General features: G+C 41.7%; 2 protein-coding genes across 7 annotated transcripts in view; both read right to left on the reverse strand.

Moving 5' to 3' along the window:
* LOC123982844 overlaps nucleotides 1–9,463 on the reverse strand; it is a 16,727-nt gene extending 7,264 nt beyond the window's left edge. For 3 of the 4 annotated variants that reach the window (XM_046068738.1, XM_046068736.1, XM_046068739.1), the window contains exons 1-6: nucleotides 9,030–9,463; nucleotides 3,359–3,460; nucleotides 918–977; nucleotides 728–829; nucleotides 287–632; nucleotides 22–171 (exon numbers count right to left, since the gene is read on the reverse strand). In XM_046068738.1, the coding sequence (XP_045924694.1) occupies nucleotides 22–171; nucleotides 287–632; nucleotides 728–829; nucleotides 918–977; nucleotides 3,359–3,460; nucleotides 9,030–9,223 (954 nt within the window). In that variant the 5' untranslated portion in view covers nucleotides 9,224–9,463. Of the gene's footprint in view, nucleotides 1–12; nucleotides 172–286; nucleotides 633–727; nucleotides 830–917; nucleotides 978–3,358; nucleotides 3,461–9,029 lie in introns of all 4 variants that reach the window. The other variant, XM_046068737.1, reaches the window with a different exon arrangement.
* Nucleotides 9,464–15,031: 5,568 nt separating this feature from the next.
* Nucleotides 15,032–27,139, reverse strand: LOC123982848 (zinc finger protein 2 homolog). Of its 3 annotated transcripts, none has more exons than XM_046068752.1 (8): nucleotides 26,948–27,139; nucleotides 26,585–26,758; nucleotides 26,402–26,493; nucleotides 22,721–22,825; nucleotides 22,439–22,632; nucleotides 19,731–19,895; nucleotides 17,728–17,876; nucleotides 15,032–17,345 (listed from the first exon to the last, which is right to left on the reverse strand). In XM_046068752.1, exons 1-8 carry the CDS (start codon nucleotides 27,084–27,086, stop codon nucleotides 15,688–15,690), a joined length of 2,676 nt encoding a protein of 891 aa, XP_045924708.1. In that variant the 5' UTR covers nucleotides 27,087–27,139; the 3' UTR covers nucleotides 15,032–15,687. The 3 variants fall into 3 exon arrangements, with proteins under 3 accessions (XP_045924708.1, XP_045924707.1, XP_045924709.1); XM_046068751.1 differs by having other exon boundaries at nucleotides 26,585–26,818; XM_046068753.1 differs by lacking the exons at nucleotides 26,402–26,493; nucleotides 26,585–26,758; nucleotides 26,948–27,139 and adding an exon at nucleotides 22,951–22,980.
* Nucleotides 27,140–27,146: the final 7 nt, after the last annotated feature.

Genomic DNA, 27,146 nt, shown 5'->3' on the forward strand with positions numbered 1-27,146 from the left:
GTTCTTCTTCACCATCCCCATGTTCATGAACTTGAACAAGAGGGCGACCTTCGCATAGTCGTTGCCAGACAACAAAATGTTGGTGGACAAGAGAAAATCTCCAGCTTGCGTCCCACACTTCATTACAGGCTGGGAATTCCACCTCCACAAGCTGTGTCCATTGGGACAGATCTGAAAGTCCAAGAAAAGGCAGGATTGCATTTGGCATGTACAGCACTGGCTTTCACTACAAATGTGTTTTAATGGGAATTTACAGTTATGATACGCTGCGACTGTCAGGACTTACCCATTCGACACTCGTTGCTGTGCCCTTGGAAGTGATGTTGATCTCAAAGGGGGCAACACAGTCACACACCACACCAGTCTTTAAAAGGCCTGTACATTTTTTCACAGGCAGGATCAGAAATGTAGCCAGCTGTCTCAAGCAGTCCTCGTATACTGTTGAAGCTCTGGCACCAACGATGTCATCTTCACAAAGGACCTGCTGTGGGGATGGGAAAACAGGGTCCTGATCACAGGGAGAAGCCTCATCAGGAGGGTCTTCACGTGCAGGCTGGTCATGCGCTGCCTCGCCCGTTCCAATAACTGGAAGTCGATCGATCGATGGTGCTTTCTTTAATGCTCCACCCATTCTGTTGAGGCCCAACATGAAGACATATGTGTAAAGATTTGAATAAAAGCTGGCATCACAGAACAATAGCAGAGTAAAGACTGACTGATAACACACCGTATACAAATGGGTGGAAGATCCTCTTCATCAGAGCTGTCATCTTTATCTCCATCATCTTTTTCATGAAAGGAAGGGGGGCCTTCATCTGTCCAATCAATTCTGTAAAAGGAGGACACATTCAGAAAACAATAACTTCTAGAGAGAGAACACTAAATAGTAATAAATGTCATTATGAAGCACAACTTACACACTGTTCAAGGGGTTATTGAAAACACAGAGCTTCTCATTCATGCTGATGTCATATAAGCTGTAGAAAAAAAAAACATTAAAATATATGAATTATGAATATATATATATATATATATATATAAAAAACACAAGACTTGTAGTGCAAAGAATTTATCAAAGTTGAACTGTTATCAGTGTTTCCCATACATAGATATATTCCGCACAAAGAAGATTACTAAATCCATACAGAGCTGAATGTTTAACGTTAGTAGGCACAAATCTATCCAACACAATTACATCAATTTCACCAACCCACCATCAAATAACTTATTAGCAAGCATATATGGAGCCTAGCTAATAAGGATAGCTACACTATATTACCAAAAGTTTTGGGTCGCCTGCCTTTACGTGCACATGAAGGTTTATGACATTCCATTCTTAATCCGTAGGCACAGAAACACATTTGTGAGGTCAGGTACAGATGTTGGATGAGAAGGCCTGGCTCCCATTCTAATTTATCTTAAAAGGTGTTCTAACGGGCTGGGGTTAGGACTCAAGTGCAAGTTCTCCACAACAAACTCGCTCATCCATGTCTTTATGGAAATTGCTTTATACACTGGTGTGCTGCCATGTTGGAACAGAAAGGGAACATCCCCAAACTGTTTCCACAATGTTGGGAGCATGAAGTGGTTCAAAATGTCTTGGTAAGCTGAAGTATCAACAGTTCTTTTCACTGGAACTAAAGGGCCAAGCCCAGCCCCTGAAAAACAACCCCACACCATAATCCCCCCTCTACCAAACTCTACACTCGGCACAATGCAGTCAGGTATTACATTACATTTACTCATTTGGCAGACCCTTTTATCAAAAGCGACTTACATTTGAGGAACAACATACAAGCATCAACAAAGCATCAATACAGTACGAGATCTACAACTGACAATACATACTAGTAAAGGCAGCAATAACCACTAGTAAAAGATAATAGCTTGTATGGCATCAATGGTGTAAACACCTAGGGAAAGAAGTAAGAGTTAACAAAACAAGTGCAAACAATACAAGGGAATTGTAAGGTGATAGAAGAAGAGCACAGAAGGTGCATGGTAGAGGTTAGGAGTTAGAGGTGTTAAAAACAAAGTGTTCTTGGAAGAGATGAGTTTCCAATAGCTTCTTGAAGTTAGAGGGGGACGCCCCTGATGGCATGTGGTAGCTCGTTCCATCATCGTGGTGTCACAGATGAGAACAGGGTCTGAGATTACTTTGTGTGGCAGAGCCAGGAAGAGACCGAGAGACAGCAGCAACATGGCCTGAAAACGACAGCTGGTCATCAATCATGACACCCAAGTTTCTCACCACCCTGTTTGGAGTGATGGTTGGTGAGTCAGTTTGTAGTTTGATGTTATGGTTGATAGATTGCTTGGCTGGAATGCCCAAGAGTTCAGTCTTAGAGAGGTTTAGTTGAAGGAGGTAAGCCTTCATCAATGCAGATATGTCCGAGAGACAGTCAGTGATCCGCGCCGAGACGGTGGGGTCGTCGGGCTGGAAGGATAGGTAGAGTTGTGTATCGTCTGCGTAACAGTGGTAAGAGAAGCCATGCGAGTGAATAATTGGTCCCAGTGACATGGTGTAAATTAAGAGAAGGGGCCCTAGCACCGAGCATTTGGGCACCCCTGTAAGAAGGCGGTGGGAGAAAGATAATTGTCCTTGCCACATAACACCCTCGCCCCAACAGGATTCAAACCTCAGAAATGCTTTGCCCGAGATGCCCATTGCTGAAAGTGCGGATAGCAGTACCATTCTCCTGGCAACCGCCAAACCCAGACTTGTCCATCGGGTTGCCAGCCAGAGAAGCGCCATTCGTCACTCCAGAGACCACATCTCCACTGCTCTAGTGTCCAATGGCAGCGTGTTTTACACAACTGTATCGGATGCTTTGCGAGGTCTGTGATTTTATGTGGCCTACCAATTCACGGCAGAGTATCTATTGTTCCTAATTGCTTCCACTTTGTTATAATACCACTAACAATTGACCATGGAATATTTATTAGTGAGGCAATTTCACAAATGGACTTACTGCACAGGCTGCAACCTATCACAGTACCTTGCTTGAATTCACTGAGCTCCTGAGAGTGACCTGTGGCCATGGAAGTGATTGGAGCACCTGAATTCAACGATTCAGAGTGGTGTCCTAAAACTTCTGGCAATAAAGTGTATGTTCACGTTTGAATACAGCTGGGTTGTCAAAGCTAGCAGGCTGTACATAGCTGCTAGTCAATATCACCACGCCACAGTTACGCTGTCATTCTGTGGGAAACACTGGTTACCTTTGTTCAAGGTCCATTTCTGTCGCTTCTGCAATGACATTCAGACACTCATCTCTCAAAAGAATAAACAGAACATGATACATCACACATATAGAGATACAGCAGCTATATTGAATATATTATATTAATGACTTGCCTGTCCATCCTTTCAGAAGCACCAATGCTAGACACTGCTGGAGCTGTGAGTTGAACAGGTTTTCCCTTCATGGGAGTCGATGCTGCAGAACCTCTCGCATAGCTGGAGAAACAGCAGCAACATCAAGAGAATAAGTGCTACATGACACAGCTGCACACCCCTGTAATACATTCTGTTACGTCCTAAGGTGCTGGGAGGGTCGGCTCGCCTGGACAAACTCACCAAAATAATTCAGGAATAGCAACTATCAGGTCAACTACAAGCATGATCTCAGGCATGGATAGTGAATAAATTGGAAAATCTTTAACATAATTGAAATTGTGTTCGGTTGGAACTGATTTTGTAACTCTTGGAATATGGAGGCTGTGTGCACAGAACGCAACCTTTGGAAATGGCATTAACCCTGTGCATCATCAGATTCCACCTATGTGCAGAAAAAGCAAAGAAAAACCACATTGCTCCTTTGTGTAAACAAATAGAGCAAGTAAACATGTTTCACCTTTGATAGGCACTGCAAAGCGTTTTGACTCAATAATCAGCATTAAACATGAATAAATATTTGTGTAGCTGTGTTAGTTGCTGACTGACATCAGCCCCAAGGTTTTTTGAAAATAAATTCTAGGATTTGGCTTATGTAAAAGTACAATCCTGGTAGCATTTATTAGATAACTAACATAGATTCACAGTGTTCCAGACACTTGTCAGAGTAAAAGTCCCATAAGGTATTAATTTGCGGAAATAAAAAAGCTTGATTGGTCTCTGGGGACATGTCTTACATGCCTACTAAAGTTTGATTGGCACATTTCGGATATAATTTTGAAAAAAATTGCAGAGAGACACGGTGTCCACATTATGATGAAGACTCATGGTGTTCCGGACAGCTGGAAATTACAACTCATCATGTTTTGGACAGGTAAGGAGGAATCCATACTAATATACACTTTTTTTTTTGCCCGTATTCATCATGAGCTGAATAAAAAGATCTAAGGGTGCTTTCACACCTAGATCAATTGGAGACGTTCTGAAACCAGGGGGCGTTTCCCCTTTGGCCTGGTTCGTTTGGAAACATGTGAACACAACAATTGCACTCTGATCTGGAACAAAACAACCGAACCGAGATCGCCTAGAATAGGTGGTCTAGGCTCGATTCCACCACGAACCCTGGAACGACTCGTTTGCCGACCCATGAACCGGAACAAATTAATGTGTCGCCTGGCAACCAACGCCAAAAGATCGCTTGTCACCCATACTGTACGGAGCTTCGGCAGCGTATTTTGCCAATTTGCTGCGGTTGTATTATGTACTCCTATCTTGAGTTTTTTTGCCTTTATGCGGTACTGCTCAACGGAGCGTTCACCCTTCTCTTTCATTTTATCACTAACCATTTTTTACACTTGAGTCTTCTTGTAGTATTCAATAATCTGTGAGATGTGTTGTTCTGAGCAGCGTGCGAACTATAGGCTACCATAGCTTTCGGGGGAGCTCACCGGGATTTTGGGGACTGTGATTCTTACTGCTGAATCATTAATAGCTGCAGGCATGTAGCCTAGGCCTGGGGCTGACAGTGAAAGTGTCGGGCATGATTGTCTTATTAGCATATCATATGTAGCCATTTTGCTACAATTAAGCTTCACACAACAGCTGCAGCTGTGTTTGCAACCTGATCTTTTTTTTATCCCGTGAGAGGGAAGAATTTAGAAAGTTGCATAGCGCTGCGGAGAGCCCCCAACTGCAGTAGTGCATGGATCATGCATAATATTCATCCAGCAGAGGGAACGATCACGAACCGTTCACAGCACGTCGGTCGTACTAGCAACACAACCCATAGGCTTCCGGTGAGGGAGTGGGGCGGTGGAGCATACAGGGCCAGGGACAGGAGATCGAGGAGCAACTGACTCGCTGTGGACGGTCAGTGATGGTTTACAATAGTGCGGTGTGAACACAAGTGACTTATTCAAATTGATTCGGAACAAAGTATCTGTTCCAGAACAAAACAAAACGTTCTAGGTGTGAAAGCCCCCCAAATATTGTTCACAAATCTGTCAAAATCTGTGTCAGTGAGCACTTCTCCTTTACCGAAATAATCCATCCAACTCACAGGTGTGGCATATCAAGATGCTGATCAGACAGCATGGGTAGTGCACAGGTGTGCCTTTGACTGGCCACAATAAAAGGCCACTTGAAAATGTGCAGTTCCATCACACAGCACAATGCCACAGAAGTCGCAGGTTTTGAATGTTCATTTCTCTACCATAAGCCGTCTCCAATGGCGTTTCAGAGAATTTGGCAGTACATCCAACCGGCCTCACAACCGCAGACCACGTGTAACCACACTAGCCAAGGACCTCCACATCAAGCATCTTCACCTCCAAGATCATCTGAGACCAGCCACCCGGACAGCTGCTGCAACAATCGGTTTGGATAACCAAAGAATTTCTGCACAAACTGCCAGGAACCGTCTCAGGGAAGCTCATCTGCATGCTCGTCGTTCTCATCGGGGTCTCGACCTGACTGCAATTTCGCACAGCCATTGAAGAGGAGTGGACCAACACTCTACAGGGAACAATCAACAACCTGATCAACTCTATGTGAAGGATATGTGTTTCACTGTGTAAAGTTAATGGTGGTCACACCAGATACTGACTGGTTTCCGGACCCTCCCGGACCTCCCAATACAGTGAAACTGCACTGCATTTTGGAGTGGCCTTTTATTGTGGCCAGCCTAAGGCACACCCATGCTGTCTGATCAGCAGGTGGATGGATTATCTCGGCACAGGAGAAGCGCTCACTAACACAGATTTTGACAGATATTTGAACAATATTTGAGAGAAATAGGCCTTTTGTGTACATAGAAAAAAGTCTCAGATCTTTGAGTTCAGCTCATGATAAATGGGGGCAAAAACAAAAGTATTGTATTTAAAATTTTGTTCAGTAAAAAAAAAAAAAAAAAAAAACACACTGAAAAAACTGTGAAAGAATAATATTGATCATCATATACTGTATAACCTATCATTTATTTGTTAATATGTTCTAGACTAGACTCGTTTTTTCTTGGGTCCTCAAAAATGGAATTAACTATTATTACTAACGCTGGACCCGAATATTGGAATATTTGATCAATTTTGAGATTCGATTATTGAGTTTTTTTCTCGCACACCTGACCTCCACCAACAGCAGTGAAAGTAACGCTCCAGTTCACATCAAAGGGAAAACAAAATGAAGCCCTCAGCTGTGTGGGAGCACTTTAAACTGAGTGATGACAGTAGTAGTTTGAATTTGAATAATTTCAGTAAAGATCAACAATCAAATTTCCTACATTTTAAAATTAATCAGTAAACTGTAGGCTGGAAACAAACAACATAATGAACACATTTAAATAATAATATTAGGCCGATTGTAGAAGAAGAGCATTTAGTCGCTAGAAAGAAAGGTGAATTTTTCATAATAACGTGGTATTTAGTTCCGCTACCAGAAATACGCCTGCTGCTCTTCACGTCGGCTCTCCCTGGACCCCCGCCCAGCTAAACCTTTTCTGGGTTCTGCTCTGGACCTGCTCGGATCAGACTCTCTCACTCTGGACTCTCAGCTATGGTTCCCCCTGCTCTGCACAGCAGCCACCAACCCGGTTCGGCATGCATCTATTTTCACTCTACATCGCTCTTCACCTGCTAAATATCCGATCCTTTTAACCCTGCAGTAAATATTCCTTTTTAACTAACTCCTCCCTTTCTTAGTCCTGCACTTGGGTCTGCTAGTCTAGCCATAACAAAGTTAAAAACAAAGACTTGGTAATAATCACTTAGTTAGCCTAACTATGTGGCTGCTGTCAGTCATTTAAACGTTTCCATGCATGCAGTAATGTCACAGCAAAAATCTTGGGACAAAACAGAACATAACAGTAATAAACTTGACAGGACAGCGTGAGGAAACTCTCCAGACGAAACAGAACTTTAAGTTTTTTAAATATCTGTTTGGACACTCTGAAGGAGCTCAGGATTGATCAGGAGGACGGCTGCTTTACTCCAAACAGTTTCGCTGTATGAACCTGAACTGTGTGCGAGACCTTCTGGATGTATAGAAAAACACAGAATAATAATTTAAGATTAGATTTTAACCAGGCGTGTCGGGAAATGTAAATATTAATTTCGTAAAGGGGAAACGCTTGATCCTATTTTTATGATCCTGCCTGCCCATCCACACATCACATTCAACATTAACAACATCAGGGATATCAAAGTGAACTGACATTAAGGGACGCGGTTAGAAATGCGCTTTATAATGCGCTACACAAACAGTGTTGGGCAGAGAGTTTGATCGTGCATTTGATCATTTTAAATACTACAACTTATGATTAAAAAAGAACATAGTAGAGTCCTGCTTTGGCCATGTGTTGATTGTTTAGTCCAGCTCCGTGTCTCTTTTCTATGCATTTTGGGAATACAGATGTCCTTCAAGAAAAGCTAAAACGGTTATAAAATTATATAAATAAATTTATAAATATGAAACACTTGTTATGTTATGGATTTTGGAGGTGTAGAGTTTCTGTTGAAGTGTGATTTTGAAATTAGTAAACTGCCAACAAGGTTATCTACATTTGACCAGCAATTCCTCCATTTTTGGAAACTAATCTATAAACGTTAATTTCTCCCCTCATAACACACCAATTTGGAATAACAGATGTTTACAAATAAAGAAGAAGTCTTTTTATTTTAAAGAATGGATGGTACAAGGGATATGGTCTATTCAACATCTAATGGATGACAGAGTAATACTGTACTACGATGAGTTTAGGCGTAAATACAGTGTAAAATGTACTAATAGAAAATACTATGCTGTGATTCAAGTTATTAGGGGGGCCTTATTGTACCCATTATGGTACCTAGACTTTTCAGTGTCCATTGAAGCATGTCCCTTTCGGGCAAGAAATGTAATAAGTTAAGATCTTCTCCAAAAAAAAAGTAATTATTTACTGCAGGAATACACCTCTGTGACCTCTAAGAGAATTAAATGTGAATATCTCTGTACCACCTAAAAGCTAAATAAGGACAGTTTGAAACAATGAACAACAATTATAGTTATCCCTGCAATTAATTTTTACGACTAAGACTTAACCCTATGATAATGAATGTGTATTCTGTAATATAGAAATAGAAACAATTTAACATTTAAAGTTCTCTTGCAATGTATCTATATTATTTTGGGAGGATTTTTACGTTTGTATATTACACAATAATTTGACCATACGAGCCTTGACTTATATTAATGTAGATTAGGTCTTTTAATGGAGGACAAAAAGTTGGAGGTTTTATACAACAACCTGATAATTCTAGCAAAATATTTTCCACAAATATAAATTCTTCTAAAACACACCACATTGTCTTTCTTTCTTTATTCAATTAAAGTAGTTAAATCTAAGGTGGTTATATTACTTTATACACTCATGTCAGATTTGTCATTTAATTGGACCCCACCCAGAGGTTAAAACTGATTGTCTTGTGTTTTTTTCTTTTACATTTATGGCTTATTTATTTATGAAATTCTTCACGGGTTACAGGCTCGAGGAGGCACAAATTATGGAAATTAAAAAGGTCCCGAGTCTACGTTATGTCTGTGGCCATCTTCTAGCTGAAGCTACCAAACAACACGTTGCGTTTAGATCGGGCTAAATTACCTGTGCAGCAGAAAACAGGCAACTTCGGCGTCACTCTGAAAACATTTGTCCCTCATCAGAGATTTCCATTTGGGGAAGGCCGCACCGATGTTGATCATTGTTTTCTGCCGTCGTCTGTCCACATTTAGTTTCACTTCTTCCTCTTTTCGCTCCGTCGCTTTTTCTTCTGCTAAATAACACGTACGATCCTCCATTTGTCAAAATGTTGGCTTCTCGGTTAGCCAGCAAACACTTCAAACTCATCTCATCTTCTTTCTTCTCCTCCGTCTGTTTTCTACCATCTGCACATGGATGCAGGGTCTGCAGGAGAGGAAGGTTCCGGTTTCCGCCTGTAGTCCGGGGAGTATTGACCAATCACGTTGCAGCGGGCTTTGGTTGCATGCAGGTAAACAGTCCGTGTGGAGCGCAAAAGAGGCGGAACTGAGTGTTTGTGTGTGTGTGTGTGTGTGTGTGTTTTTGGGGAGGGGAGCATGAGAATCAGTGACAGTGGGGACCCAGGTCTTGTTGAGGAAGCCCATTGTCATCTGAAAGAAACTGTTTTGTTTGTGGCGAGAGGTTTTAGTCCTGATGGACCGCAACCCCCTGCCAGAGGGGAGTGTCAAACAGTTTGTGTCCAGGGTGGGAGTGGTCAGCCACAATTTTTCTTGCACACCTCAGAGTCCTGGAGGTGTACAGGTCCTTAAGAGATGGAAGGTGACAACCAATCACCTTCTCTGCAGTGGCAACTGGGGAGTCACCCAGGATGATAGGGGAGGGTGTATTTCTTTCTAAAATCTACAACCATCTCCACTGTCTTCAGAGCGTTGAGCTCCAGACTGTTCTGGCTGCATCACCAGATGGTCAATCTCCCACCTGTAGGAGGACACGTCCCCACCAGAGATGAGCCCAATGAGGGTGGTGTCATGGTGGTGTCGTTTCTTCAGGAGCTTGACAGACTGGTGACTGGAGGTGCAGCTGTTGGTGTACAGGGAGAAGAGCAGAGGGGAAAGAACACAGCCTTGAGGGGATCCGGTGCTGATAGTCCTGGAGTCAGAGACATGTTTTCCCATCTTAACATGCTGCTTCCTGTCTGCCAGGAAGTCTGTAATCCACCTGCATGTGGAGTCAGTTACAGTAAACTGGGAGAGCTTGTCCTGCAGCAGGGCCGGGATGATGGTGTTGAAAGCAGAGCTGAAATCCACAAAGATGATCCTGGCATAGGTTCCTGGGGAGTCCAGGTGCTGGAGGATGAAGTGACCTGTTGGTTCTGTAGGCAAACTGCAGGGGGTCCAGGATGGATTTCAGGTGGGACAACACAAGGCGCTCAAAGGACTTCATAACCGCAGATGTCAGGGCGATAGGTCTGTAGTCTTTTAGTCCAGTGGTCCTTGGTTTCTTCTGGACAGGGATGATGGTAGAGGTTTTGAAGCAGGCTGGTACATGGCATGTCTCCAGTGAGGTGTTAAAAATGTCCTTGAACACCGGAGACAGCTGATTGGCGCAGTGCTTCAGGGTGGATGGGGAGACAGAGTCTGGCCCAGCTGCTTTGCGAGGTTTCTGCCTCCTGAACAGTCTGTTGACGTCCCTCTCCAGAATGGTAAGAGAGGGGTAGGAGGTGTTGGATAAGATGGTGGACTGTGGCTGATCAGTGGTGTGACGGGGGATGGTGTCAGGTCTGTCGCATTGTCTTTCAAAGCGACAGTAAAACTTGTTCAACTCGTTGGCAAGGCGCGACTCGTTCAGGGAGTGGGGGGATTTAGGTTTGTAGCTGGTGATCTGTCTGAAGCCTCTCCAGAAAGAAGCACAGTCATTTTTTGAGAACTGGTGTTGTAGTCTCTCTGCGTACAGCTGTTTAGCATCTCGCACCACCTTGCTAAACCTGTACTTTGACTCCTTAAACCTGGCCTGGTCGCCACTCCTAAACGCCTCTTCCCTTTCCAACCTCAGCTGTCTGAGCTTAGCTTTGAACCAGGGTTTGTCATTGTTATAACTCACCCTGGTCCGTGTTGGAATGCAGCTGTCCTCGCAGAAACTGATGTAGACGTCACAGCCTCTGTAAACTCAAAACATCCCAGTCAGTGCAGTCCGAACACGCTTGGAGGTTCTCTACAGCTTCACTGGTCCATTGCTTTGATGTCCTCACGACAGGTTTACAGGTTTACAGGTTTACAGTGAACCATGGCGTGGTCAGAGTGTCCCAGTGGAGCTCGAGGGACGGCGTGATAGGCACTGCTTACTGTGGTGTAGCAGTGATCCAAAGTGTTCCTCTCTCTGGTTGGACACTTTATGAACTGTCTGTATTTGGGGAGTTTATGGCTGAGGTTTCCTTTATTAAAGTCACCAAGAACAATAACTAAGGAGTCCAGAAATCCGCTCTACCCACAGTATCTGGTCGGCCAGCGTGCGCTGTTCCTCCTGCATGTTAGCCTGCAGTGGGATGTAAACACTGAGCAGAAAGTTGCTAGTAAACTTGCGGGGAGAGTAGAATGGTTTACAGTGTATATATATCAGTAAATATTCCAGGTCATGAGAACAGTGTTGCTGAATCACTGTCACATTGTTACGCCAGCCACTGTTAATGTAAAAACAGACACCTCCACCTTTTGTTTTGCCGGAGAGTTCTGTGTTGCGGTCTGCTCTGTAGACCTGGAGGCCAGCCAGCTGCAGTGCGGAGTCTGGCATTTATCCACACAGCCATGTCTCCGTGAAGCACAGAACAGAAGATGAATAAAAGTCTCTGTTTCTCCCACCAGTAGCCGAAGTTCGTCCAGTTTATTGCACACAGTGCAGCAGTGTTCTCCTGTGGAGAACCAAGTGTATCTGTGGAGACCAGTCCAAGTTTAAGGAGTCAAAGTACAGGATTAGCAAGACGGTGCAAGAAACTATATGACTGTAGGACTACTCAGAGAGACTTCAATGCCAGTTCTCTACAAACGACCTTACTTCTGTCTAGAGAGGCTTTAGACAGATACCCAACTACAAACCGAAAGCCCCCCACTCCCTTAACGACTCTCACCTGGCCAATGAGCCTTTACTGTCCCTTCAGTTTTACTGTCCCTTTGAAAGACAATTGGACATTCCTGACACCATCCCCCGTCCCCCCACCTAATAGACTCCTCCCCCTCCGGCGTTCCAGTTACAAGTCAAAAAACCTCGCTTGGCTTGCCATTGTTTACAACTAGCCAGATTAGCCATTGTTATGCCAGTTGAACCCATCGCTTCTGATTCAGCTTGTCTCTTCTCCTTACGGTGTCGGGCAGTCATCTCTCACATTCTGCCGGACGCAGTGGAGAAGCCGATTGCTTTTGCGTCAAGGACATTAAACAAAGAAAAGACTAATTATGCTCAACTGGAACACGAAGCTTTGAGCATTGTATTTGGAGTCAGGAAATTCCATCAGTACTTGTATGGAAGAAAATTCACTCCTTACAGGCCACAGATCCCTCACGACCATTCTCGGACTGTTCACCGGAATACCATCTCTTGCCGCATCCCGACTTCAGAGGTGGGTGTTGTTGTTGTCAGGACTCTCATATGACATTAAGTATCGCAAGTCAGACTCCCAGTGCAAAGCGGATGGTTTATCCAGATTGCTGCTTTCTGTCACAAAGCCAGAGTCAAACACAGTGTTTCCACTGTGTTTTCTACTTCAGAGAGGTTGAAATAGCATCTATTTCAGCTGTTCGGGTGAAAAAGGAGACCCAAACTGACTCTGTGGTGTCTGCTGTCATGGACATGAATGTCAGGGGTCAACCTGTTGGGGATGATGCAAACTTGAAACCCTCACTTGTAAGGTGGACAGAACTGTCTGTTCAGTCAGGATGTTTGCTGTGGTGGAGGAGAGTGATTATTCCCTTGTCACTCCAAACCCAAGTATTGCAACAACTTCATGCGGGACACAGTGACATAGTGAGAATGAAGTAGATAGCAAGAAGCTACTTTTGGTGGCCAAACATGGCCAAACAGATTGAAGAGATGCCAAAAGCTGTTTATTTTGTCACAAGGTTAGAAACGACACTAGCTCCTCTTCATCCCTGGGAGTTCCCACAGAAGCCATGGCTTCATGTGTACATTGATTTTGAAGGGCAATTTGAGGGCAAAACGCACACAGTAAATGGCCTGAAGTGGCTTTCATGAGGTCAACTACCACAGCAAAGACAATAGAGAAGCTAGTAGAAATGTTTAGTCATTTTGGATCTCCTGCACAGCTAGTTTCTGACAATGGACCTCAACTTGTCTCAGAGGAAATGCATGCGTTCCTGCAAGCTCATGGAGTGCAACACATTAAGTCAGCTCCATACCACCCAGCAAAAAACAGCCTTGCAGAAAGGTTTGTCCAGAAGATGAAACAGGCACTGAAAGCATCACAAGGCCAAGGAACACTTCCAGACTGCACAATTTTCAGCTGAACTACTGCAGCAGTCCACATGCAACAACAAAGACATTTTCTGCCAGCCTTATGTTTAAGAGAGATCTGCACCCTGCAGACTCTCAAACCCAGTACAACGTTAACTAAATAAAACTCTAACGTTACGTGATCAACAATAAACCTGTAACCAGTTTTTCCCTCACAAAGCACAACCATGTCATGTGCAATGCAATTAATGAAAGCTTATTAACTACTGTAAGTCAACACGTCCCCCAGACTCTCAAACCCGGTGTAATTTTATAACTAAATAACACTGTAACGTTGCATGATCAACAATAAACCTGTAACCTGTTTTTCACAGAGCACAACCATGTAATGTGCAATGCTAACAATGACAGCTTAAACTAGCTACTGTAAGTCAACACACACCCAGACTCTCAAACCAGTGGAACATTAACTAACGTTACAAGATCAACAATAAACCTGTAACCTGTTTGCAGCCAGCATTAATAATTAACGTGATAGCAGCCAGCGGGACGTAAATGATTGTTTTAATCGACTACCATAAGTTTGGCAAGTAAATAAATGCTTATTAATCTTTTCATATTGAACGACAGTCGGAGTTTAACCTCTAGTAGGTCGTGGCTAAAGCAAGAAGCAAGCTAACGTTAGATGGCTAATACTGAGCTGGTGAGAGAGATGGACGGAGGCGATTAATGTTACATAACGACCGAGTGACGTTAATGTGAGCTTGAAATGAAAGTGTGCTGTTGAGGGCGACACCCATACTCTTGACCTGGGGGGAGGGGGAAACTTGATTTGGTGACAATGAGGAGAACCTCTGTTTTGTCACTGTTGAGTTTGAGAAAGTTGAAGGAAGTTTCATTAGGTTTGGGGGACAGGTAGAGCTGGGTGTCATCTGCATAGCAGTGAAAATGGATCTTAAATTTATAGAAGATATGGCCAAGGGGAAGTAAATAGAAGTAGATTTCCGTCCTTGGATGTGTTCACTTGCTACCTAATACATCCCACCCACTGACAAGTGCCATGGTAATGAGATAATCAGTATGGCTGATAGGTGTATATTGATTAAATTAGTTAATTATTAGTTCATGAATATCTTTGATCACACTGACCACAAAGCCTGAATCATGGCTTCTCTAACTCCATCTTACATTAACATTTTACATTTATTCATTTAGCTGACGCTTTTATCCAAAGCGACTTACAATTGCTATAAATATCAGAGGTCGCAGTGTCTTGCTCAGGGACACATTGGTGTCCCACAGTAGATTTGAACCGAGGTCTCTCACACCAAAGGCATGTGTCTTATCCACTGTTCCATCTCCACCCACATCTTTTAAGACACTTCCGTTAAAAAAATAAATAAAAAGGCTATGTAGGTTACATTTAGGGCTGCATCTTAGGTTTATTTTCATTGCCAATAAATCTGTCTGTAAATTATTTTCTCAATTCGATTTGTTTTTTGGTCCTCAAATGTCTTGTTTTTGGCACAAGCCAAAGATATATATATATATTTTCTGTCATAAAGGAGAAATAAACCAGAAAATATTACACTATTAAGAAGTTGGAAGCAGAGAATGTTTGCACTATTACTAACACTATTTTTGTCTGACTATAATGTCAGAAAATATTCAAGTTTATCATTTTTATTACCCCGGCTCCATTTTTTATTACAATGGACATAGCATTATTAAGCATATTAAACATAACATGAGTCCACAAAATACAAAACAGAAAAAAAACAGTTTAGATAAATACAAATTTACTCAGTGGGATACCAACATTCCTCCCTGACTTTGTTGGCCACCACGATGTTAGATGTAGCCGTTAAACTCTATAACTCCTCATATCGTGTCACTATCAACATACTTTCATCTGGAGAAAAATACAGAGCAGGAGCCATTGTGAAAAACTCTTTCTGTATGGACGAACACACACATTTTATGAGAACGCCCAGACAACTCCAATAAAATAGGTGACATGCTTGTGCTAGATGGGTAGTGGAGCTCAAATGGTAAATTTTCATCTTCCATTTATCTATATGGATTCAGCCACAACAGGCCATGACAAATGCGTGTTCATTAGTCTGTTTTATATCCGATGCTACTGGTACATGTGGCATTTCGTTTACTTACCACACAGAGCCGTTCAATCAATCTCCATAAACGAAATATTTGTTAAAGACCACAACATGAGGAAAAACAAAAACTGAAACAATTAAAGAGTGAAATCTGCTGTTTCTTACCAACACAATCTTTCACAACAAACCCTGCAACTGAACAGTTTCTACCCTGTGTGGAATTTTATGTGTCTCTTCAGATTTGACTGCTGGGTAAATCTTTTACCACAAACATCACAGCAAAATGGTTTCTCTCCTGTGTGGACTCTCGTGTGCTTTGTAAGATCTTTCTCCCAGTAAAATTTTTTACCACAAACATCACAGCCAAATGGTTTCTCTCCTGTGTGGACTTTTATGTGCACTGTAAGATCTTTCTCCCAGTAAAATTTTTTACCACAAACATCACAGTTAAATGTTTTCTCTCCTGTGTGGATTCTTGTGTGGATCTTAAGACTTGAGCTCTGGGTAAATCTTTTACCACAAACATCACAGCTGAATGGTTTCTCTCCTGTATGGATTCTTATGTGGGTCTTAAGACTTGAGCTAAGGGTAAATCCTTTACCACAAACATCACAGGTAAACGTTTTTTCTCTTGTGTGGACTCTCATGTGTATTGTAAGATCTGTCTCCCGGTAAAATCTTTTACCACAAACATCACAGTTAAATGGTTTCTCTCCTGTGTGGACTTTTATGTGTCTCTTAAGACTTGTCTGATGGGTAAATCTCATTCCACAAACATCACATGTAAATGGTTTCTCTCCTGTGTGGACTCTCATGTGTATTGTAAGATCTGTCTCCCGGTAAAATCTTTTACCACAAACATCACAGATAAATGGTTTCTCTCCTGTGTGGACTTTCGTGTGTCTCTTAAGACTTGTCTGATAGGTAAAGCTCATCCCACAAACATCACAGCTAAATGGTTTCTCTCCTGTGTGGACTCTCATGTGAGTCTTAAGATTCGACTGCTTGTTAAATCTCTTCCTACAAACATCACAGCGAAATGGTTTCTCTCCTGTGTGGACTTTTATGTGTGTCTTAAGACTTGAGCGCTGGGTAAATCTTTTACCACAAACATCACAGCTAAATGGTTTCTCTCCTGTGTGGACTCTCCTCTGTGAATCCACATTTTTCTTCCTTCTAAAACATTTTTTATTAACCACACAGCTGGAGGACCTTTTTTCTGAATGATTTAACATGTGAATCATGAGAGAGGCATCGTAGTTGTATTGTTTACCACCCTCTAAGCAGCTAAATGATTCTTTCCCAGCATTACATCCTGCATCACTTACAGGAGCTTCCTTATATTTCAGAGCATTTACACCTGACTCAGGTGCTCTGGTCTCCTTCCAACCATTGCCACTGTCTTCAGTTTCATCTTCAGAATCTGACAAAGGTTCTTGCCAGTCATTTTCACTGACTTCAGTGTCTGAAGCTTTTTCAGCAGTATCTGGTTGTAAATGACTATCTGGATCAAGGTTCCCAGCAGGTTCTGATCCTCCATCAGTTTCTGTTTTTATCTGCGTAGCTGAGCTGCTGGCTGAAGGCTCTGCCTCTCTGTTGTCCTCAGTTTGGCTTTGATGAAGCTGTGGAGACTGAGGTTTCTCTTCCTCATCTTCACTCTTCACAGTAACAGCAGTGAATGGGAACCTGGTGATATCAGCCTCCTCCAGTCCATTAAGCTGCTCTCCCTCCTGACTGATCCAGAGTTCCTCCTGTTCTTCTTTTATGTGTAGGAGCTCTGGATCCTCCTGGTCCAGACTGGGGCTCCACTCAGAGGGAACCTCTTCTTTAATCACCAACAGCTGCTGGACATCTGCAGGCAACACTGAAACACACAGCAAAACATTGTTGGCAGTCATTTTCTAAGAAACTAATAGATATAGAAAGGAACGGCCTCATATTCCTTTGTAGACAAATAGATAATGTATCAGAACTAATCTATAATGTCAGAGATTGAGTTTCCTGAATAAATCTTAGGATGCAGGTCAAGAACACATGTAACCAGATGGTACCATCCAAGGCAAGTAGTGAAGGAGTCTTTAAAAGTGTTGTAGTATAATTTGCACCCTTTTGTCTCAACAAGTCTTCCTAATTAAATTACCAACTTGTTGATGTTAACAGCCCTCCAGAAAGTGCTGTCTGATCTGATGATGACAGCAGGATGACGTCACCATCAACTTCAGGCCTGGAGGTAAACAAAGTCTTACCTGTCTTAATTCTAGGCATCCCCACTCCACTTGTGATTCTCCTCTTTACAATCCTTGCTTGCAGCTCAGAGATGTAGTAGTAGGTTTTTTCAGATTTCAGGGCATATAAGTTGTAACTTCTGCCATTTTTCTTGTACAGCCTTCTGAAACTGTAATCACACAAATTTCAACCATTTAATATTAGGTAGTCATTATAACAACTGAGCCCTGTTTCAGAAAGCAGGCTTAACAAACTCTTATCCCTGAGCTCTGGGTTGATTGAGTCTGAGGTGGGAAACTCTGAGTTGTTGGTTCCAGATCAGCTGATCAGAATAAGTTCAATAAACTCTGAGTATGTTGAGCCTGATTGAAGCGCGTGCGTGGGGATGAAAAAAAGCTTTCATCAATGGAGCTCCGATACTACGATTCACCATGGCAACGGGTAAATAAAGGCAGAGCCTCCATTTTAATCGGGTGGAGCTAGAAATATGAATGCGTGCGAACACGGACCATGATGGGCTCTAAAACGCAGGAGTGGAAGAAGGATCAATGCTAGGGGGTGGGGGAAAAAAAATCGATACAGCATAGTATCGTGATATTTGCCATGGCAATACTGTATCGATACACGGACACCAAGTATCGATATTTTATTATATAAATTGCAGATGGGAGTTTTAACTTTTTGGTACTAGAATAATAAAATCTATTGCTTTTTTAGTCCACTAGAAAACTTAACAGGACCACATAGAGGACTGAAAAAGTGATATGAACAAACAGAGAAATCTATCTTTTTAGATAAACAGAAGTTTGACTTTAGGGACCTAATTGGAAGTTGGAAAAAGGTAATAAATCGCAATATATCTCAATATATTTAAAATTGCAATAAAATCGAATCGCAACATAAATATTGCGATAATATCGTATTGTGGGGCCTCTCGTGATTCCCACCCCTAATCAATGCGTTATTGATTATATTAAACATCATTAGGCTACTACACAGTGTTGCTCATTCATCATTTATGAGACTGGAATTTCCTTAATGAATGATAAACTGTTACAGCCCATTACATTTTAAATAGGAAGGCTATATTTATTAAACTCTAACCCCATGGAACTAAATGCCGGTGGCAATCGGCTACCTGATTATGAAAATAGGTAGGCTATAGATCAAATGTAAGACACAGTTTAATTGTGAACCTGTGATTGTAAAGACACACCCAGCAGGTTAGACTATTATTATTTTTTGCAGTGGAAAATGTGTCTATAGGTTAAAGTTTTAAACGTCTAGCTATTTTACATCAATAAAATCTTGCTCATTTCGTATTTTATTAATGCTGTCAAAACACACGATAACTAAGAATGTTCCAATCAGTGCGACTACAATATGAAAGATTACTGTTCATTGATCAGTTTTATAGGTTAGCCTACATATTAAACAGTGATCACTGCAGTAATGTAGCCCACAGTAGCTGTCCACAGAGTCGCAGCGTTATACCCAAAGACGGACACAGATTTTATTCTGTGCTGAGGATAAATCTACGATATGCGAAGATCTGTCCGTACATCAATGACAGATTGATTATAAAGCGTCATGTTCAAGATCATGTTTGGGTAAAAAAAAACTTATAGCCTATCTAACCGGGATTTTAAAGTTTTTAAAGATGTAAATGTGTTCAGAAATGTGCTTTGATATCGACAGAATGAATGAGGAAATGAAACGGTGTGTCAGACAGCTGCCTCAGGCTCCGCAGGAGGGGAGGAGTCAGAGAGAAACTGATGGTTTTCCAACTTATCCTGTGAAAAGCATCAGTTGCCGGAGTTACTGATCTAGGGATTATCTGATCTCACTCTCTGAAATGGAAAACCCAGAGTTTCCCTCATCTCAGGCTTAACATACTCAGAATTTTCACTAATCCTGCTTTCTGAAAAGGGGCCCTGATAACATTGAGTGCACATGTAAATAAATAATCACTTTCATACAAAATATTGAATGTAAATGGGAATATTTCAAGTGTAAAACGTACATCTCTTTGCCGTCTGCTGTTTTTAATGTTGGTCGGTTCCGGTGGAAGTTATAGTCCAGAGCAGCAAGCAGAACTCTTGCCTCATAAACTGGGGGACTGAAGGTGAAGCGCTTGCTGGCATACATCAATATATGGTTGTGGAAAGCCTCTAGGTCTGCAGTTGATCTGATTGAACAAGAAAAAATAAAATAACAATGATGCACACACCGACCACTTATTAGGTACACCTGTTCAATACCTGGTTAACACAAATAGCTAATCAGCCAATCACATGGCAGCGACTCAATGCATTTAGACATGTAGACGTGGTCAAGACAACTTGCTGAAGTTCAAACTGAGCATCAGAATGTGGAAGAAAGGGGATTTCAGTGACTTTGAACGTGGCATGGTTGTTGGCGACAGACGGGCTGGTCTGAGTATTTCAGAAACTGCTGAAGCAGATGGGCTGCAGCAGCAGAAGACCACACCGGGTGCCGCTCCTGTCAGCTAAGAACAGGAAACTGAGGCTAAAATTTACACAGGCTCACCAAAATTGGACAATAGAAGATTGGAAAACGTCTCCTGGTCTGATGAGTCTCGATTTCAGCTGCAACATTCAGATGGTAGGCTCAGAATTTGGTGTAAACAGCATGAAAGCATGGATCCATCCTGCCTTGTTTCAACGGTTCAGGCTGCTGCTGCTGGCGGTTTTAACGGTGTGGGGGATATTTTCTTGGCACACGTTGGGCCCCTTAGTACCAACTGAGCATCGTTTAAATGTGACAAATTGTTGTTTTTATTAACCTTTTAATTTTTTTTATCATTTTGACTGTGATTACATTTTAGTTTAGCTTTTTTATATTCAGGATGTATTTAATAAACGATTAAAAATGTTAACAGTATTTATAAGTCTTTGGTTTTGTTGTAACACTGATGAATAACTTATGGAGGGAGGGACACTAACAATTGTCTTGGGGCCAGTAAGTTTCAAACTCACTGGCCTGGTGGGGCCAGTGGCAAAAAGTACTAGTAAAAGTAGTTTAACGTTGAGCCCTGTTGTCACATGAAATACAAGACTTAAATAATAATAAAAACAGCCCTCATCACTTCCCCTCTCCTGAAAACATTTATGACCACACTTGCTAACCCTCCCGTTTTTAATTGCCCTCAACACGTTTCCTCCCGGCTCACAGCAGTATGTTTAATGTTACAGTGGTTGAGTGGTGGAGGCTACGCTGCTGACAGACGTGATTGTAGATTTATTTCTGAAACATGTATGGCAGTTGTTGTGAACTGTCCTCGTTCATCACTTCTAAATATTCACTTACAGCAGCTAACGCTGACCGTTACTAAATTAGATTAGCCACAAAGCTGATGCCATATTTATCTGTGGCAGAGTGCTAATGTTAATGAGAGGTTAAACTATAGTGTTCAACGTATTCTTTAATATATCTGTGACCGGCTTGTCTCTAGTCACAGTCGGTGTGTCAGAAATGAGGGGAAATCTTGATGTACTCGTTGTAGACGGTCATGTAGTATTAGATGTATTCAACAGCAGGTCACTGTATCATAGACGGCATGATTTAAAAACAGAAGTGAGTAGTTGAGAAATGGTTTCTTGTGGCTTTGGTTAGAAAGAGTGCTGGTTAAGGGATAAACTAGATGTGAATATGCTAAATTGAAATGATACAGATGGCTGAAATCTAAGGCTTTTTTGGTAACATAATCCATTCAGAAAAAGGTATTAAACCCACATACATAACAGCTTTCAATATTGGCCTGTTCTAAGTGTAGTTTATACAGGAAAGAGGTCTGCTATCAAAGTCATCTTCAAAATCTTCAGCAGAAGAAAATATGCCTTCTGGACAGACTTCAACCCAATTGAGATGCTGTGACATGACCTCAAGAGACATCCCAACCAGTTTTGTATAAAGGAATTTTCCTCCTGCAACTACAGGAAACGTTAAGTTGAGGTTATTGCTGCCATAAAACGGGTCAACAAGTTCTTAAATCCAAGGGTTCACACGCTTTTTCCTGCACTTTGAATGTTTACATGGTGTCATCAGGAAGAAGACTCCGTGTACCAAAATGCAAATTCAATCGCCTAAAATTATCATTTGTGCCAGCCTCCATTAAGATGCTGAACAATGTCAAGTAGGGCTGTGTGCAATAAATATGTGAGCACTTCAGCCCTTTACTTGTGATCCCGGTGCAATAGGGAAACGTGCAATAAACATACTAGCACCTTAGCACATGCACTTTACACAAACTTCGATGTAATGGAGCAATGTGCAACAACCACACTAGCACTTTAGTACTGGCACTTTAATCCATAGAACTATGTTGTCAACAATGTCCTTTTTCTTCTGTGTTTTATATTTATTTATTGTGTTTATATATTTCCCTCTTGTGAAGTACAACATGTCAATGCTTCTCAGGTTCTTGTTGATGTGTTTTGTGATGTTTTTTATGAAGCAACACTGCACTGTGCCCAAGCCGAATTTCCCCCTGGGGACAATAAAGTTAACCTAACAAAAACATATAATTCATCTAAGTCTTCATCACATTTTATGATCAATTTATGCAGAAATCCAGGTAATTCCAAAGGGTTCACATACTTATTCCTGCGACTGTACACACACTATATATATATATATATATATATATATAAAATACATTTTAAAAAGCACAAATAGTCATTTACAGCTGCGTGAAACATGTAACTTTACCTGAAGCGCAGGTATTTATGCACATCCTTCAGCCAACGCTCATTGAGAACGATGTCCACTAAAGCTTTGTGGCACCTGGAGTCTTTCTGGATCCACGCCTTTCCACGTGTTTCTTCCAGGTGCCCATGTTGACACCTTCCATTAGTCCAGGTGTGAACGTCACACACATGGTAAGTGATGCCAACCCACAGTGCCTGTGGAAAACAGAACAGCACTTAAAAAAAGATACATATGGAAATGAATTAACTTAAAAGACAAAATATTTACAAATGTTGTGCTTACCAAAAACTTCTCAGTTGTGTCAGCTTTCTTACAACACCACCAGAAATGGTTTGCGATGTCTTTCAGCCAGATGAGGAGGGTGACCTGTCCTTCCATCTTTGCTGCCTTCAGGAGCAAAACAAAACATATATAATAAAATAGGACATAATTATTTTATATCAAAAAGGATTAATCCAGAACCCTCTTCGTCTCTCCCTGAGGTGAAGTTGAGATAACTAGACTATCAGGACCTTTTTTGGACTGGGGTCACAACACTCTCCAAGACCAAAAGGGAAGGGTAACCATGGTAACGACGTGGACCATGGTTACCCAGTCTTCAGTCTTGATTCTCTACCCCACCAAAGAGCCATTAACATGGACTCTTAACATGCCCTCTCCCATTTCACACCCAGTTGTGAAACTGGTGAGGAAAGCCAGACGCCAGGAAAGGAACGGCCTCATATTCCTTTGTAGACAAATAAATGTTGTCTCCTTATAAACTTGCCTTATTACCTTGTTTGAATTAAATAATCTTGTTAAGTCACTTAGTGGCCTGCCACTTCAATTTGAGTAGTTCTATATCTTGTTATAAACTGTGTTAAAAGAAGAATCCATAAATAAGATCATTTTGCAGCGCTTTTTAATCTTCATCAATGCTCGCTGTCCTTTCTGCATTTAATTTACGTTGCAACTAATGCTTTGTTCCCAGCACCTTTATATACTTTCTTTATAAATGATATGGTACAGAAATATTGTTGTTAAATCATGTGTTAAATAACCAACTTTCGTTCCTGACCCAAGGATTGAGTTAACTATAGACGCTTTCAATGGTAACAACATAAACAAACGGTACTGCGCATGTGCATTACTCTGGCCCAAACTTAACTTCCGGCAGACTTCCCTTCCCGTCACCTTGGCAACGTGTCCGATGAAAGCGTCTATAAGTAAATAGTCAGAGGATTCCCAGGTCCTCTCATGGAACCAGTGTCCCCACCAGAGGACAAAAGTATTGCATGTCATTGTTAACTGCCTCTCCTTGCGCCTAATTTACATTACTCTGTGTTTTATTGTTTGTAATGTGATGCCATGTCCTTTCTTATATATTTCCTTACAGTAAGAATCAGTTTAGTTAGTTAAGATGTTAAAATTAAGAACTTTACAAGAGTTGATTGTGGAAAGGTATTTGATTACAACACGCGCAAATAGACATTAAAGATAAGACACAGATGTCTCAGGGGAAACAAAGCCCTCCGCCTGGGAACACGCCCAAGGTAAAAAAAAATCTCTTCCTGAATTTACTTTCTTTTGTTTTTTAAGAGTTATCAGACAGTTTAAGTTTGAATTACTCTGAATTCAGGTACAACCAAGTTCCCTTTTAAGCTTTATTTCAGTCGAATTAACTTCCGCCGCTCCCACCAAAGGTCGGACCCAGCCACGTGGGTTAGGACCTAAGTGCTAACTAATCGTTGGGCCGTCCGAACACCCACCAGCTGAGAAACCAACAAGCAGTAAGACAAACAAATTACACTCTGTGGTCGAGGTGATGTCCTTTATCTTTAATCCTTTAGCCTAAACTCCTAGCCTAATTTAACTTAGTTATGATCAGAACTTGCGTCAGTTCGTCTCTTATTCCCTTAGAATCAGATTCTTCCCCACAATAGACCAACTAAATTCACACTGAATTCTCATTGATTGCATTCTGGTTGTTTGATCATTATTGTTGTATGTATTTGATATATTTAACCTCACTGATTATTCATTTTAGTTAGCTAATAAATGTCACCTTAACCACAGGAACTGTGTGTGTACTGTTTAAATCCAGGTCACTGGACGGAGGATTCAGGACTTTGATATGAGACTGACTGACTGATTGATCAAAGTGATTCAAAATGATTAGCAATTATTAACTAACTGATCACTAGCAAATAATTGTGTTACTATTAAACCATAACTAAAGAGTCCAGAGACCTTGGGCGGATGGAAATCAGGTGGTGCCCCGACGAGTTTTTACAACATATTTTCGAATATTAATATTCATAACTTCATTAACAGTAAGTAGGTTTGCTGCACTTTTAAACTCTTAACTGTTTAACAAAGATTTTTGCTTTCTTCCAAAAAAAAGAAAGAAAAGAAATTAAAAGCAAGTACTATAACCACAACTGTACACTAACAATGTAACGTCTATTTAGAATAATAAAGCAACAGCCCCCTTTCATAATACTTCTGTAGTTTGTGCTTACAAGTTTTATAAGTGGAGAATGTTCTGTAGGCTACATCACGAGCCAGATGTTTCTTGATTTAAAATGTTAAACCATTACTCAGATTGTAACGACAGAATAACAGCAGTACGATCACTGAAACTATCCTACAGTTGTGGCCTTTCCTCTGTTGTTGCTGCTGCAGTGGTCTGAGTGACTGGGACCAGAGGGCTCTGTGGGCGGGACTGGCACCGCTAACCTCGCGGCGCTTGTGGAGCTTCTCAACCCCCGAAAACGTTTTGTAAAACTACTAATATTCAAGTTCTACACAGTTGATTTCTCGCCTCAAAACTTGCAAAAGCAAAACCGTTCGGCTATTAGCCTCTTTCTCCATTACTTTCTGCTTCTCGTATGAAAGCTTCTTCTTCCTGAGTAGTAATGTAAATGCTCCGTACCTGTATAGCGCCTTTCTAGTCTTTTCGACCACTCAAAGCGCTTTTACACTACATCTGCATTCACCAGTCATATACTGAGCCTAAGGGATCAAACAGAAACTAATATTCACACACATTCATACACAATTCGGGGTTCAGTATCTTGCCAAAGGACACTTCAACATGCAGCCTGGAGGACCCGGGGACTGAGCCGCCGACCTTCTGAGCCATCTACATCCTGAGCCACAGCCGCCCCCAGTCATGGCAGACCGTGGAAGCAATACTGCCCCCAGCATTCCATGTAGCGCATTGCAATTAGAAATTAACACCCAGAAATGTTCTTAATGAGAAGATTTCTCTCTCTCCCTTAAACAGCATCTTTGTGACGACGCGTCAACAATGAAATTTCACGTTGACGAATTTTTATAATCGTCATCGCAGATTACGTTGCCTAATCGTTGCAGCCCTATGTTTTACCTCAGTAAACTCTTTCCTGATGAGTTTATGGTCTCAGTCGCTAGTTTCAGGTCTTCAACACAGCATGATGTTCATTTAGTAAATTATGGTCACATTTAGAGGAAAATAGACCAGAAAGCAGGGGAGGCTTTAGGATGGGACTATCTGTGATTGCCGTTACCATGGCGACCTGTCAATCAAGCTACAGTAAGTCTACCCTTGGCACTGTGTAAATTTAACCAGCGCTGTTGAAAAAGCTTATTGGGAGTCGGCTGTTCACTTTCCCTGGTGGGTACATTTAGTTTTAAGCCTGTTGTTCGCTAGACAAAATTGTCAGCCCTGTTAAAATGACTTGAATTACAGATGCACCTAGCTAAGCAAGGTAGCTAGCTCCGCACACGGCTGTTAGCTCCGCCATCTCGTCCAAATAAGGTCATGTCCTGTGAGGAGGAGCTAAGCAGTGAGATCAACTTTTGTTGTCTTTCAATGGAATGAAAATTACAGACTCTCAGCCAGCAATGGCACATAGTTAAATACTCATGATGTAAGAAGTCACTTTATGATGAAAACTTATGCTCATACTGACAGTAACATGAGCCACTTATTCAACTTACAGCAGCTATTCTTTTGACCAGGTTCTTGGCACCATGCCACATGTCCAGACTGTGATGAATTCCAAGATCCTTGTATCTGCCCTCATCTGGGTCTGTGAAGTGTGGAAGCATTTATCATTACTACAAAATTTTAATCATCTTTTCAATGCATGTATTTGTACATTATATCAGATGAGTACTTACTCATAAGGGCTGCGATCTGAGCATTAGCACCTGTGCAGATCTCCACTAGCTTTATCTCTGATGTAAGCTTGTCCATAGTCTCGATAAAACCCTCCTTCTCCATGACGACAGAGTTGCAGGATGTCTGCTGCTTGTTGATGGTGGCAACATGAATGATCTCCTTAGTGTCATTCTCCATGGCGGCGTAGCTGCAGTAATGTGCACGATGGCCTGGTGAGTCATTTCTGCCATCCGCTGAAAGAAAAAAAACAACAACATAAAAACAAATCCAAAAATAAAAAGTTCGAGTTAGCTGCTTACATACAGTCACACTGCCTAATGTCTTCAATACTTGTATAACATGGTAAAGTTTCAGCTACGCACCTAGGACCACAACATCTTTCCCCTGAAGGCCACTGAGGGCCTCAGTCCTCCTCTCTTCCCAGAAGCTCTTCACTGTGTCCACACAGTAAGCGTCCTGAATGGACACGAAGGTGTTCTTCTTCACCATCCCCATGTTCATGAACTTGAACAAGAGGGCGACCTTCGCATAGTCGTTGCCAGACAACAAAATGTTGGTGGA

Source organism: Micropterus dolomieu, linkage group LG14 (genome assembly GCF_021292245.1).
Source record: "Micropterus dolomieu isolate WLL.071019.BEF.003 ecotype Adirondacks linkage group LG14, ASM2129224v1, whole genome shotgun sequence".
NCBI lineage: Eukaryota > Metazoa > Chordata > Actinopteri > Centrarchiformes > Centrarchidae > Micropterus > Micropterus dolomieu.

What these genes read in the sequence shown, in the direction of transcription:
- LOC123982848 (XM_046068751.1), bottom strand. Translation starts at nt 27,086, where the DNA reads ATGAACATGGGGATGGTGAAGAAGAACACCTTCGTGTCCATTCAGGAC. An exon ending in ACAGCAGACGGCAAAGAGAT is followed by an intron (nt 17,877 to 19,730) that starts GTACGTTTTACA and finishes GTGTGATTACAG; the next exon opens with TTTCAGAAGGCTGTACAAGA. An exon ending in GATGCCTAGAATTAAGACAG is followed by an intron (nt 17,346 to 17,727) that starts GTAAGACTTTGT and finishes TGTGTGTTTCAG; the next exon opens with TGTTGCCTGCAGATGTCCAG.